Below are 13,731 nucleotides of genomic sequence, written 5' to 3' on the forward strand. Positions count from 1 at the left end.
GCTCCCAACTAGAAGATATTAAATCAAGCTTTTGTGTGGGTTTCATTGAGAACATAAGAGAAAGACGTTTGTTTAATGGAAGCGGATGTCATGTCTGGTCTCACAATGCAATTAATTTCTGCGACTCCCGGGCATGCTGTCCTGCTTTTCCACTGGCGTGTGCTGAAGGGATTAGTTCACACCAAATTATGGCATTACCTGGATGGTTATGAGTAAGATGTCCAGGGCTGTTGGTTCCTCGGGAGTTGACAGGGATTTCCTCTGGCTTTGCAGTTTTGAGATTTGCATCCATTTGCCATTGAAAAAAGAATACAAGGTCTCGACTTCTCGAATGGTGACGACCAAGACATTGCCATGCCTGTCTTTTATGGGCTCGTAATATACCCGGCCTAAGTTGTGAGTGCCAAGTAAGTTCTGCAAAATGAAAAAAAAAAGATATCAGTCATTATTTCATTCGATAATAAATCACTCAGTAACCCAAAGTAAATATTTCAGATTTTCTTAATCCAATTCTTCTTTCCAGTACAGGTTTGCATCTGCTTAGTTTTTATTTTGGTTATAAAGAAGACAAAATAACTACAATCCACAATCTTCTTTTGAACAGAGTAGAGACTGAACCATGGGAAACTCCCAGAATTCCAGGATCTACTTACTACTAGATTAAATTGCGAGTAGACTGGAGAGTAGATAAAAAAAATAAATAAAAAAAAATATATATATATATATATATATATATATATATATATATATATATATATATATTTTGCTATCCCATTTTGAATTCCTTGTGATGGTATTTAAAGCAGAAAGGATGAATACTGGGAAATGAATGACTGGATGAAATGGGAAAACGTAGTGAGCCTGGGTATGCCCAACTGGCTCTGCTTTGTATTAAAAACATTTTTTTTTCTCTTAATAAAAAAGAATACATTTAGAATAGATGAAGACCAAGGACCACTCTGCTTTTTATTTGTTTAATTTATACAGTTATTCCCAAATAAGCTGCGCTATACTGATCCGATAAATGCTATGTGAAGCAAATAAGTAAATAAATAAAACATGAAATCAAAAATTTAACAGAGTGCAGACAGGGAAATGCATATACTAATATTCAGATATTAGTCCATCATCCCATCAACAAAAAATTTTTGCTTGTAATCTCAAACGTGTTTTAAGCACACCACACCGATATAGGAAAAGTGTCATCAGAGTTTGCAGGAAAAAAGAGGACTTCCACCACCAACACTACTGCCGTTTACCAGCTACACTGATCCCATCTCAGAGACCAGATATCGCCAAATCAAAAACGCTTCCTCTGAGTCAGGACTGCATGGAGGGTGTATCCCCTTTAAGCGCTTGGTTCAAGTGGTTAGAAGAATCCTACGGCCACACCGCTCATTCAAATGGTTAGAAGAATCCTACGGCCACACCGCTCATTGCCCAGCACATATAATAACTAAAGGAATCGCCATAGTGTGATATAGTCACGAAATTTAATAAAATAAAAAAGATTGCACTTACATCAAGTAGAAAAAACTTTGCTTTTTAAAAACAAACAGATTCGCCGGCCGGCTTAGTAACGCTGCCCGTCGCTTCCGGGTCCAGCGTAGATCGCGGTGACGTCAGTACGTCGCTCCTCCCTACGTCGTTTCGTTATAGGTAACGTCTTCCAGGGGCACCTGTGCCCCTGGAAGACGTTACCCATAACAAAACGGCGTAGGGAGGAGCGACGTACTGACGTCACACACTTACCCAACAAATAGGTAAGTTACATATAGACTGTTCTACATTAGGCAAATGTGTTTGTTGACTGGAGTTTTCAGAGAGAGCTTTTTAGGCCTGGTTCACACCTTTGAAGGTTGCATACTCCAGGTGCATTTTGTGTTTTTTCAATACACGTTTTTGATCCACTGAAGTCTTTGGAACCAAAAATAGGATTTTTATTACAGCTTACCTGTAAAATCCTTTTCTTGGAGTACATCATGGGACACAGAGCCTTAAGTAATTACTTAAAGGGTTATGGGACACCTTCAGGTGTTGACACTGGTATACCCAATTAGGAAGTTCACTCCCTATATAACCCCTCATCCTTCCAGGAGCACATCAGTTTTTGTAGCAAAGCAATATACTTAAATCCCAAAAGAGGGGAGGGACCTCAGTGTCCCATGATGTACTCCAAGAAAAGGATTTTACAGGTAAGCTGTAACAAAAATCCTATTTTCTTTATCGTACATCATGGGACACAGAGCCTTAAATAATTACTTAATGGGATGTCCCATAACAATGCTACATGAGAGGAGGGAGAAACAACCCGCAGGTTACCCACAGACTTATACTGCTGCCTGCAGTACACTGCGCCCAAAGGCGATATTCCTCACACCTCCTTACTTCCACCTGATAACATTTTTGTGAATGTATGTACTGAAGACCAATTTGCGGCCTTACAGATCTGAGCCACGGAGGCCTGGTGATGCACTGCCCAAGAAGCACTAACCGCTCTGGGAGAGTGTGCGCCTTAACTTGAAAAGGGGGAATTTTACCCCTTAAATCATAAGTTTGAATTATAACTTGCCGAATCCACTTAGCAACAGTGGATTTCGATGCTGCCTGTCCTCTTAGGATCCTTTGGCAGAATAAATAAGACATCAGTCTTAAGAATCTGAGCAGTTGCCTTTAAATAGATTTTCACTGCTCTCACCACATCAAAACAATGTAGTGACCTTTCTTCCCTGGAACATGGTTTTTGAAAACAAACGATGGCAGGACAATATCTTGGTTCAGGTTAAAACCTGAAACCACTTTTGGCAAAAAGCCTGGACGAGGGAGTAACACCACTCTGTCCTGGTGAATAATCAAATATGGCTCTTTATAAGATAGAGCAGCAAATTCTGAAACCCTCCTTGCTAAGGATATAGCAACCAAAAATACCAGCTTCCTTGTCAGAAGGACTAAGGTAATATGCTGTATCGGTTCAAATGGCTGTTTTTGTAACACTGACAAAACTAAATTCAAGTCCCAAGGGCTTAAAGGTGATTTAACGGGCGGATTAATCCGCATCACCCCTTGTATAAAACCCTGGACTAAGAATGCGGTTTTAAAAATCTATAAGGCTGAGACTTGGCCCTTAATAGTACTCAAAGCCAACTTCATCTCTACGCCCAATTGTAGAAAGGCAAGAATTCTGCCTATGATATATCTCCGTGGGTGCTAATCCCTCCACTGCCATCTTTACGATTTCTGCATACCATGACCTTCTGGGCCATGCTGATGCTGCCAGAATTACCGGTTTTCTATCCAGCTTGATCCTGCAAAGTCGTTGAGGCAGCAATTGAATACGGGGAAATGCATAGATCAGTGAAAACTGATCCACGGTATCAACAACGCATCTGCTCTGCATGCAAATGGATCCTTAGTTGTGGACACAAGTTGACCAACTTTATGTTAAACTTGACGCTAGAAGATCTACGTCCAGAGTCCATCTTTGACAAACAGCCCGAAAATATGTCGGGGTGAAGAAATCATTCCCCTGGGAATAACTGCTGGCAATTTAGTTCGTTTGCCTGCCAATTATCTACTCCCGGAATGAAGACTGCTGATTGGCACGGAATATTTCTTTCTGCCCAAGTTAGAATATGGTTCACCTCTCTCTGTGCTGAGAGACTCTTGGTGCCCCCTTGGTGATTGATATAGGCCACAGCCGTGGCATTGACTGATTGGATCCTGAAAGGACAATCCCTTAATCTGGAAGTACAGGTCTTTAGAGCCAGACACGCTGCCCGAATCTCTAGGATGTTGATGGGCAAGGCTTTTCCGGTTCTTGACCAGTGTCCTTGGGCTGTTTTCTTTAGTACTGTTCCCCAGCCTGAAAGGCTGCCATCTGTCATGACCACTTTCCAGATAAGTGAGAAGGATTTTCCTTTCAGCAGCTTCTGGTTAGTAACCAATTGAGGCTTTGGGATACCCTTGGGGACAGCAAAGCTTGGATCGTCTTGTTAGCAGATAGAATACTGTTTTGCAACAGTCTCAAATGAAAGTGGGCAGGAGAACTGCTTTGAATAAAGCCTCCATCCTTTCTAACAACCTCATAGAAAGGCGAATGGAGGGATCTCCTTTTGACCTGACCATCCGCATCAGCTCTCTTATGGAGGAGTTTTTTTGTTTTTTTTTGCAAGAAGACCTTTTTTCTGGGGTGTATCTATGATCAGACCCAAATACTCCAGTTTTTTTTTTAGCGGTTTTAACCACTTCAATACAGGACCTTTATACACCCTTCCTTCCCATACCAATTTTTAGCTTTCAGTGCTCTCACAATTTGAATGCCAATTACTCAATCATGCAACACTGTACCCAAACAAAGTTTTTATCATTTTTTTAATACAAATAGAGCTTTCTTTTGGTGGTATTTAATCACCACTGGGCCAAAATTTATACAGCTACATCTCTTTGGTAAAAAAAATAACCCAAATTAGTGGATATTATTTAGTCTCTGTGAAAGTTATCTATGGTGCAAATCAATGAAAATTGATCACACCTGATGCACTGACGGCCCATCTCATTTCTTGAGGCCCTGAAATGTCAGGAAAGCACAAATACCCCCCAAATGACCCCTTTTTGAAAAGTAAACAGTAAAAGGTATTTAGCAAGAGGCATGGTGAGTTTTTCGAGGTTGTAATTTTTTCCACAATACTTGAGAAAATTAAGGATTTTTAATTTGTTTTTACACAAAATTGCCAGTTTATAAGATATTTCTCACTCAAAGCATGTATATAGCAAAAATGACACCTCAAAATACATTCTGCTACTCCTCCTGAGTATGGCGATACCACGTGTGAGACTTTTACACAGTGAATTTACATAGAGAGGCCCAACATTGATGTAGTACCTTCAGGCGTTCTAGGAGCATAAATTACACCCCATTTCATTCCTACACATCACACTTTTGAAGGTCCTGGTGCACCAGGACAGTGGAATTACGCACAAAATGACCCCATTTTGGAAAGAAAACACCCCAACGTATATTCTATGAGGCATGGGCTGCAGATAGGTACTCAGGTTCTCTGATGGCCTGGCGAAAGGTACTCGGGTACTCTAATGGGCTACAGATAGGTACTCAAGTACTCTGATGGGCTGGTGACAGGTACTCGCGTACTCTGATGGGTGCTGACAGGTACTCAGATGGGCAGTGACAGGTACTTGGGTACTCAGATATACCGTGATAGGTACTTGGGTACTCAGATGGGCTGTGACTGGTACTCAGATGGGTGGTGACATACTCTGATGGGTGGTGACAGGTACTCTTTATTAGGGGGAGCAATCAGTGTGGTTGGTGTGTACTGTAAGCAGTAACGATATGTTACCGCAATCTTCTTCTCACATACGATCGGTGTGTGAGGAGGAGAACCCGGTAACATCTCGTTACCGCGGTTTGCTTACATTCTGTGACCGGCTGTGATTGGACAATTTCATTGGTTCTTTACTGCGATCGGGGTTGGGCTGTGTCAGGGTGACAAGCCACGTCCCCGATCGCCGCTCTGTGCACGCCCTAGGGGTGTGCACGTGCGCCTTGCACAATAAATGTGACCGGCTATGATTGGATACAGCCAGTCACATAGTAAAGAGACATTTTTTATTTTATTGATCTACCTCAATCTGGGATGGGCTGTGTCTGAGGACTGTGTACACCTCATCCACAATCACTGCTCTGCAGGAGGGCCCGCAGGAGTGGCGAGATGCCGAGGACGTCATATGACACTCGCCCAAGATGGGAGATCCCATCTGTGGATGTCATATGACTATAGCCCGGTATTGAAGTGGTTAAGGAAGACTTCACTAGGTTGAGAATGCAACGCAGATTTTTCCAGGTAACTGGTTGTAATGCGTACACCTTACTCCGATCTATTAGTATTAGATTGTCTAGGTAGCCAGAAGAATGTTTATGTCTTGTGCCCTTAACCTGCCTAAAGGTGGGGCTAGCACCTTTGTGAACACTCGAAGTGCTGTAGCTGGCCCGAAAGGCAAGACTACAAACTGAAATGCTGCTGTTCTACTTCGAACCGCAAAAACCTTTGGTGAGCGGGAAATATATGGACATGCAGATATGCATCCCTGATGCCGATAGACGCCACAAGTTTTAATCCTTGTAGGATAGAAAATACTGAGCTGATTAACTCCATAAAAAGGAGCAGGTCTTCAGAAATTGATTTAGATTCTTTTAGATTTAGACTGGATCTGTTGAATTTCTGCGTGGATCTGTACATGTACAGGAAATGCATGAAAAAGGCAGTGAAGGTTTTAAGGAACCTAAGATGAAACAGAACTATCAGCTGACTCTGCTACAGGTAGCTTGAAAGAGGTCGAACCATTTGTACCAGCAATCTCTCAGATTGTGAGGCTGAAAAAGATTCAACTGCAGCTGTTTTCTCCGCAGAGGAGTAATCGGTTTGCCTTTCTTCCTGATCACCTGCGGGTAACCCCTCATCCTTTACCCACTGTTCCCTTGATAAGGGGTCTAAGGTGGGGAGGGGAGGGGGATCTAACACGCTTCCTCTCCTCTTGGATATCGGATGGGTTTAAAATCGCTAATTTTCCTTCTAGGCCCAGCTGGGCAGAGGGAAAAAGCATTTTGAATCATGTATATAGTGACTGAAATGTTTTCTGTGCCTGGGCCTGACCCTGAGGCTTTCCTCTAGAGTCTGACGGTGGAAGCCGTCGCCACTGCCTAGAGGCGGATGCCCCAGGAGCAGGAGAAAAAAGTCCATTTAAAGGAAGGACGTTGATACTTTCTTTTGACTTGCAAAAGAGTACTCTTTCCACTAGAAATCGTCTGGATGTATTTATCCAAATCATCGCCAAATAGTCGCTCCCCAAAAAAAGGGGAACTAGTCAGAAGCTTTTCTGCAAGGTGCTTCGGCTGACCTTTTTTCAACCCAAGGGTTCTATGAATGTGTATTAGCACAAGTGCAAGGCGGGACACCTGGTGAATAGAATCTTTCACAGCGTCTATAGCAAACCTTTGGTAATTCGGTCAACCGAGGGGCCTGCTGTGCAGGAACCTCTTTAAGAGCCTCTGTGAACTGGTTCTTTAAGGACTGGCAGATGCCTATTTGCAGCAACTGCAGGCTGAGTAACAGTTCCTGCAAAGGAAAAAAAAGATTTTAACAGGAATTCCAACTTCTTATCTGTTGGATCTTTATGCATTTGTGCATTGTCTACTGGACAAGTTAGACTTTTATTCACACTGGAAATCGCAGCGTCAACTGCTGGAACCTTCCATTTTTTCTCCATTTGATAGAGAACTGAGAATCTCTTTGGAGGGAGCCTTAGTAATGCATGGACAGAAAATGCATGCAAAGGCTGTAAATAGTTTCAAGAACCCAAGGAGGAAACTGGACTTTCAGCTAACTCTGTTAGGGGTAGCAGGAAAGTAGAGCGAACCATTTCCATAAGGATTAGTACCTCAGATTGTGAAGCTAAATCAACCGTTGTTTCCTCCGCAGAGGAATAATCGGCTTGTTTTTCCTCTCGATCGTCTGAGGGCAACATCTCATCCTATCCTCACTGTTCCCTTGGTAAAGGGTTTGGAGTGGGAGAGAGGGATCTTGCACGCTTCCTATCGCCTTGGATGGAGGATGCAATTAAAGCTGCTAATCTCCCTTCAAAGCCCTGCAGGGCAGAGGAAAATGCATCTTCAGTCACATATACAGGGTGAGAAGCAGTTGCACCACCAATTGGTTCCAAAGACTCACTCTGGTTTGCCCTATCTGGTATCTCTGGAGAGGATGATAAAATGCATAGGTGTGAACTAGGCCTTAAGGTAGCCCACTAATTTTGATGCACCGAATCACAACGATCCTAATGATCTGTACCGATCTCAGACTTTTTTTTTTCTTATTCATTTAAATCTGGGGCATAGTAAACTATGTTTAATATGCCTCCGTTTATGAATGAATGGGAAGCCCTGTACAGAGGTATTCCTGTTCATTCATTCTGAGGTATGGCTGGAGTTCCCAGCACCTGGGAGTGGAACTTTTGGTGCCTTAGTAATAATAACCTTGGAAGCCATAGTGCTAGGCACAAAAGCAGAGGCACTCTAAGAACTGTTCTATTTGCTGAGCAATAGTAGGAAAAACAATGGCAGCATAGATTAATCTGATGCTAAACAATGTCTTTTCCTGTACTGAAAATGCCTGTGTACACCCCTCACGTGCTCCAGCGCTCCTGTGTCCTGTGGCAGCCTTGCTTCAGCTGCTCTGGTAGACACCTTTAGTTCTCAGAGCTCAGCTTTTAAGACCCTCAGGTGTAAACCTGATTGCCTGTGACAGCTTAAGCCATGCCCCTTCCCAGACCCTCGCTCCTCCCTCTTTGAAATGTAAAAACCCCAGCCCGCTCGTGTGCACACGTGGCTTCGGGTCTGAGACACAAACCAGAGGGAGGAGAGGAGGCTGCAGCAGCCATGCGGTGATACTGTCTCCTGAGAAGGGCTGCTTGTGTGTGTACTCGTGGCAAGTAAAATGCCTGTGTAAATGCTTTTTTTTTAGCTAGGAAGCCATTTCACAAAACTGTTATAAATGTAATATACACATACCCCCAGCCACTCAGTTTACCCATTTGGGGGGAGAGGAGAACCCCCTCAAGCTGCTACGACACACGCTGCACAGATTTAACAGGGTATATACATGCTTACTCCCTCTAGAGGAGTTTTAAGGCATTACAACATTACATATTGAAAGAAAAGTCATAGGTGGAGCAGTTCCTAAGCTTTTCTCCTACCTTTTCCTCGCTGCAGTAAACAGACAGATCCAAACTTCACCCATCACGGTGGGCAGCGTAGTTAAATTTTCAAAGACTGGGTCCCTTTTAATAGGGGTTCCACTCCTTTGGACCTGTATAGCACCCCTCAGGACAACTTTAGGTAATGTAACAAGACCAAAAAGATTCCTGGTTCCTAGAGTCCAGCTTTCAAAGAGAAGTGTTACAGGCAAAACCTTGTTCTATGCGAGGCACGGGTACCATTTTGTGGCCGCAGTAGCGTGAATGGATCCAGTTGTGGAGGCTTTTTAAGGCATGGATCCCTCCTGGAGCTTCTCAGAGCACATCTTCACCATTACCTTAGACACTGGCGTGCTCCTGGAAGGAGGAGGGGTTATATAGGGACTGAACTTCCTTGATTGGGTATACCAGTGTCAACACTTGAAGGTGGCCCATAACCCATTAAGTAATTACTTGGGCTCTGTGTCCCATGATGTACGATAAAGAAAACCAGAAAAAAGTCCCTGGCTTTTTCCATAAAATGCATAGATGTGAACGTGTCCCATAGGAAACCATGATAAATGGACTGTAGGTTCTTTCTGCAAAACTGAAAACGCACTAAAAAATGCATAGGCGTGAACCAGGTCTTAAGGTAGCCCACTAATTTTGATGCACAGAATCACAATGATCCTAATGATCAGTACCAATCTCTGACTTTTTTTTATTCATTTAAATCTGGGGCATAGTAAACTATGTTTACTATGCCTCAGTTTATGAATGAATGGGAAGCTCTGTACAGAGGAATTCCTGTTCATTCATTCTGTGCAGCTGAGGCTGCAGAGGAAGGGACTGATGAATCTGTCCTCAGTCCCTTTCTCTTTCTCCAAAGACCCTGATATTTCACCAAAGGCCCCTAACAGGGGTCCTAAAAAATATGTAAAAATAATATAGTAAAAAAAAAAAAAAAAAATGGTACAAAAGTAATAAAATATAAAAAAATGCACTAGAGGGGAATCTACCAGGGTCGCAAAGGTTGCACTTGCAGCTGGGCTCTGGCAATCCACCACTGTGGGGGGCCCCAAGACAGCAGGTAGGTGACCCGCTGTGGGACTGCGATGGGAGTTAAGGGCCCCTTCATGATCTCTTGCACCAGGGCCCTGAAGGTTTTAGTTAAGCCTCTGGTTCACAGAATTTTTTATGACAAAAACTTCCCGTTCCGTTCATGAGTTTGTGATATGAAGATTAATGTGCTTTTTATGTCTTGACAGTGTCTCCTGTATCTGCCTGATGTTTATATTCAAATGTTGCTGACTTTGTGTAATATTAGGCTGATGGAATATTGTTCCATATTACATTTTATTTGCAATGGTGAATATCTCTACTAAATAAAACATGGTACTGTACACATACAAATATGAAAGGCACATTAAAACCTACTTACAGTACATGGTACAATAACAATTTAAATAGTTTACCACTAAAAATACACTGTATTTTCCCTATACCTAGCGGTCAGAAAGCCGGGGGGGGGGGGGGGGGCATATGATGATTTTGATATGAGACTCTATCATATGTAAATATACTCCTGGTTCATTTGTGAAGGGATCGGATCCTCACTCGTTTAGCAAATATAAACACAGCAGCTATTGACTTAACCACAATCTTCTAATCTAGATCTCATAAATGTATACTCTTATCATATTTAAATTACCCCAAATGCTAAAAACAAACACTCGAGTGAGGCACACTTGGCAGATAACCCATCTCACTATTCAAGCCGCCCACAGCCTATATAGCTAATTATTCCCGTCTTTCAGCTGGAGCCCAATTAAATTGCTCATTGGAATGGACATAAATAAGCAACAGTCCCATGTCTGAAACAAGCTATGAATCGGTTTCATTGAAAGTCTCCGCTGAGGCAAAACAGCATCAGGAGTCTCAAAATATCACAATCGCTAATGCAATAATAAACGCTGGCCAATCAAAAGTAAACATGTTGAGTTGACAAGTTAATTCAGATTGGCAGATCAGAGCGGAGACAGGTCTCTGAAGAAATATTGAGTATTTTTAGTGCTCAGACGAGGAGAGCCGCTGGTCCACAAACCCTCCCCTATAAATAGAAATCAACCTATATTTAGGAAAGCGGGCCATTGTTTACAACATTTTGCAACCTTAATAAAACAATCTGGTCTCTGATCGAGGAGCAGAATTCGTAATAACACAGGCTTCTCTTGACTTATTGAATGGCTTACTTAAAAGGATGATATTCAAATAAGTAAACTAAAGAAATAGAAATATAAGCTTTATGAACTGTAGTAAGGAGTAAAGGAAAACTATAGTTTTATGATCCAGTTACTCTGATCAATGATTGTTGATGTTTTATAAAGCTTGTTTGTATAGCCTGCCCATAAAAACTGTAAATAGAGATGCACTGAAATTTTGGCGGCCGAAACATATTGGCTGAAAATTGCATTTTCTGCATTTTGCCGATAGAGAAAAAGGTGCAGATAATGGTGCCAAAATCGCAATTTTACTGTGCTCATGGTGTGTTTTTAAATGGGTCATGTGACTCAAAAACCACATCAAAAATGTAACACAGGTGCGTTATATATGCATTCTTGCTACGTTTTCATTGCATATCAACGGGGTGATGCATTTTTGGTGCAGCTAAAAAGGCAGCAAGCAAGATTTTTAACACCACAATGGAAGCGCAAGGGGCCAGTGTGAAGCCATACATAAAATTTAAAGGGATGCATTTTTAAAACTTTTCTTGCACTAAAGGTGCCGATAATGGCCATATATATTCATATTAAAACGTTGAAAATAATAACATTTTATATACAAATATATATATCATTTTAAAAACTGTCATTTTCGGTTTTGCCCAAGTGCATCCTGAATTTTCAGTTTCGGCACCAACATTTCCAAAACTGTAATTATAAACTTACTTGGGTCAGTCATATTAAGGCCTTACACATGCTGGTTCTGCTTAGTAATGCTGCAGAATTGTTGTGTCTTAGAATGGCCCAAAAATCAGGCCATTTTAGGGCTGCCAACTGCAGGCAATATTGTTGGAAAATGACATGACTGGCACAATCTTCCATCCTCTTAATGACAAAAGAAAATGTGGTGTTATCTGTGTATGCCCTGCTTGGTCTGACAATTAACAACAGCAGGTCCTGACACTGGAGTTGACAGACATTAATTTCACTATCATTGTGAAAGAATGGGGTTACGCTCTCCCTTACAACACCAACCACAATATTCCAACAGCGGTGGTAAGCAATGAAATATAGCAATATTCACAAATCAAATAAATACATGCATGCAGTGTATAAAGTTACCATAAAATACTTAAAAAGCACTGATGTGTCATAATACATCACACATAAGAACTGTAATATAAAGTCCTACATATCATTCAATATAAAGTGCTCAGTGCCAAGTATAATCACTTGTTTCCAAATTAGTACTTCCACCACCCTAAATAAATTTCAAGCCTCTTACCAGAAGCTATAGATCATATAGTGTAAAGATAAACAGCACATAAGACCATAAGGAAAGATGATAATTCAAACCAGGTCCTGGTATATCGATCATGGAGAAAGAAGGTAAAGCCTATACATGTGCAATTTATTTCGTAACAAATCAAAATTTGGCCAAATTTTGCATCCGAATGTCTTAAGAAAAATATAAAGAATTTCAACTAATATCAAAGAAAATAACAAATTAATTTGACATGATTCGTTCATTCGTTAAAGGTCTAATGAAACAAAAGGTCAGCTGATTCATTTTGTGCTGGAGGTTGGATTACTGGCAAAGTGCATTCCTGAGAACTGAGTGAGAAGGGTATTGTATTATATTATATATATTATATATTGTATTTGAGCCGAGGAGAAGAGATATTGTCATTGTGTGTGCGTTAATGGATTCAATAAACTGCTTTCCTAACAACAAATTGTTATCACGAATATATATATACATATATAAATATCAAATCGATATACATACAAAACAAATTGATTCGGTATTAACGAATATCGTCATTCTACATAAATAACTAATTATCCGAAAACAAATTAGCGTAACATAATGAATATAACAGAATGAAATCGGGTATTTTAGGAATGAAAACGAAACTAAAATAAACAAAATTTTCCATTGTGCACAAGTCTAGTAAAGACTCTTATGCCCTGTACACACGGTTGGAAATTCAGAAAAGGTCCGATCGGTTTATGTTGTCGGAAAATCCGATCGTGTGTGGGCTCTATCAGACTTTTTCAATTGGAAATCCTGACAGAAAAAGTTTGAGAGGCGGATCTAAAATTTTCCGAAAAAAAAAAAGCAATTGGCTATTAGCGTCTACGCAGTCCCGTTGTACGCAACGAACGTCACCTTGTTCCGAACGATCGGATTTAATTTGCAGGGATTTCCCCTCATTTCCTGTTTTAGCTATGGGACAGGGAGTAAAAGGAAATCTCCCTAATGGGACAAAGACAGCAAAAAAATAAAAAATCTTACAGGGCTTATAACCCTTCCTTACTCTATCCCCCCCAGCCCAAAAAAGTTTTGCCTTTAATTCTGCTTTAATCCCCTTGTTATATCTTTACCCATTACTGTCTTTAAGCTCTGTTCAAGACATGGTGACCTATCAAACAAAAGGGGGGGGGGGGGGGGTCTTCTACACCAACATTCCCCTGCAGTCCTGCATGGACTGTCAACAGGACAAACTGGTAGGCTCTCTAATAAAATTCCTTTTGGAATAACAGGAACAAAAACAAAATCAATAAAATATTTTACAGCATAGCTTGGCATTGGAAATGTAACTACTACAGTAACTGCCACTGTGCCAAGCAGCTACCCTGCTGCAGAGTGAACACAGGGGTTTGCTCGCTCATCATGGATGCCTTTCACAGAACGCCTTGCATTTTGTTCAGTGAATGCAAGGCATGGTTTGATTGGATGAGATGGAGAGGCAGGGTG

At 41.3% G+C, this 13,731-nt stretch overlaps 1 protein-coding gene across 1 annotated transcript in view; it reads right to left on the reverse strand.

The window, feature by feature from the left end:
* The window catches only part of ANKFN1 (ankyrin repeat and fibronectin type III domain containing 1), a 666,636-nt gene that overhangs the window by 128,945 nt on the left and 523,960 nt on the right, over positions 1 to 13,731 (reverse strand). The window contains exon 14 of the mRNA XM_077458934.1: positions 199 to 414. Coding sequence (XP_077315060.1) covers positions 199 to 414 — 216 coding nt within the window. The remainder of the gene's footprint in view (positions 1 to 198; positions 415 to 13,731) is intronic.

The sequence above is a fragment of the Lithobates pipiens genome, unplaced genomic scaffold (assembly GCF_037356315.1).
Source record: "Lithobates pipiens isolate NorthernLeopardFrog02 unplaced genomic scaffold, aLitPip1_a1.2 Scaffold_28, whole genome shotgun sequence".
Lineage (NCBI taxonomy): Eukaryota > Metazoa > Chordata > Amphibia > Anura > Ranidae > Lithobates > Lithobates pipiens.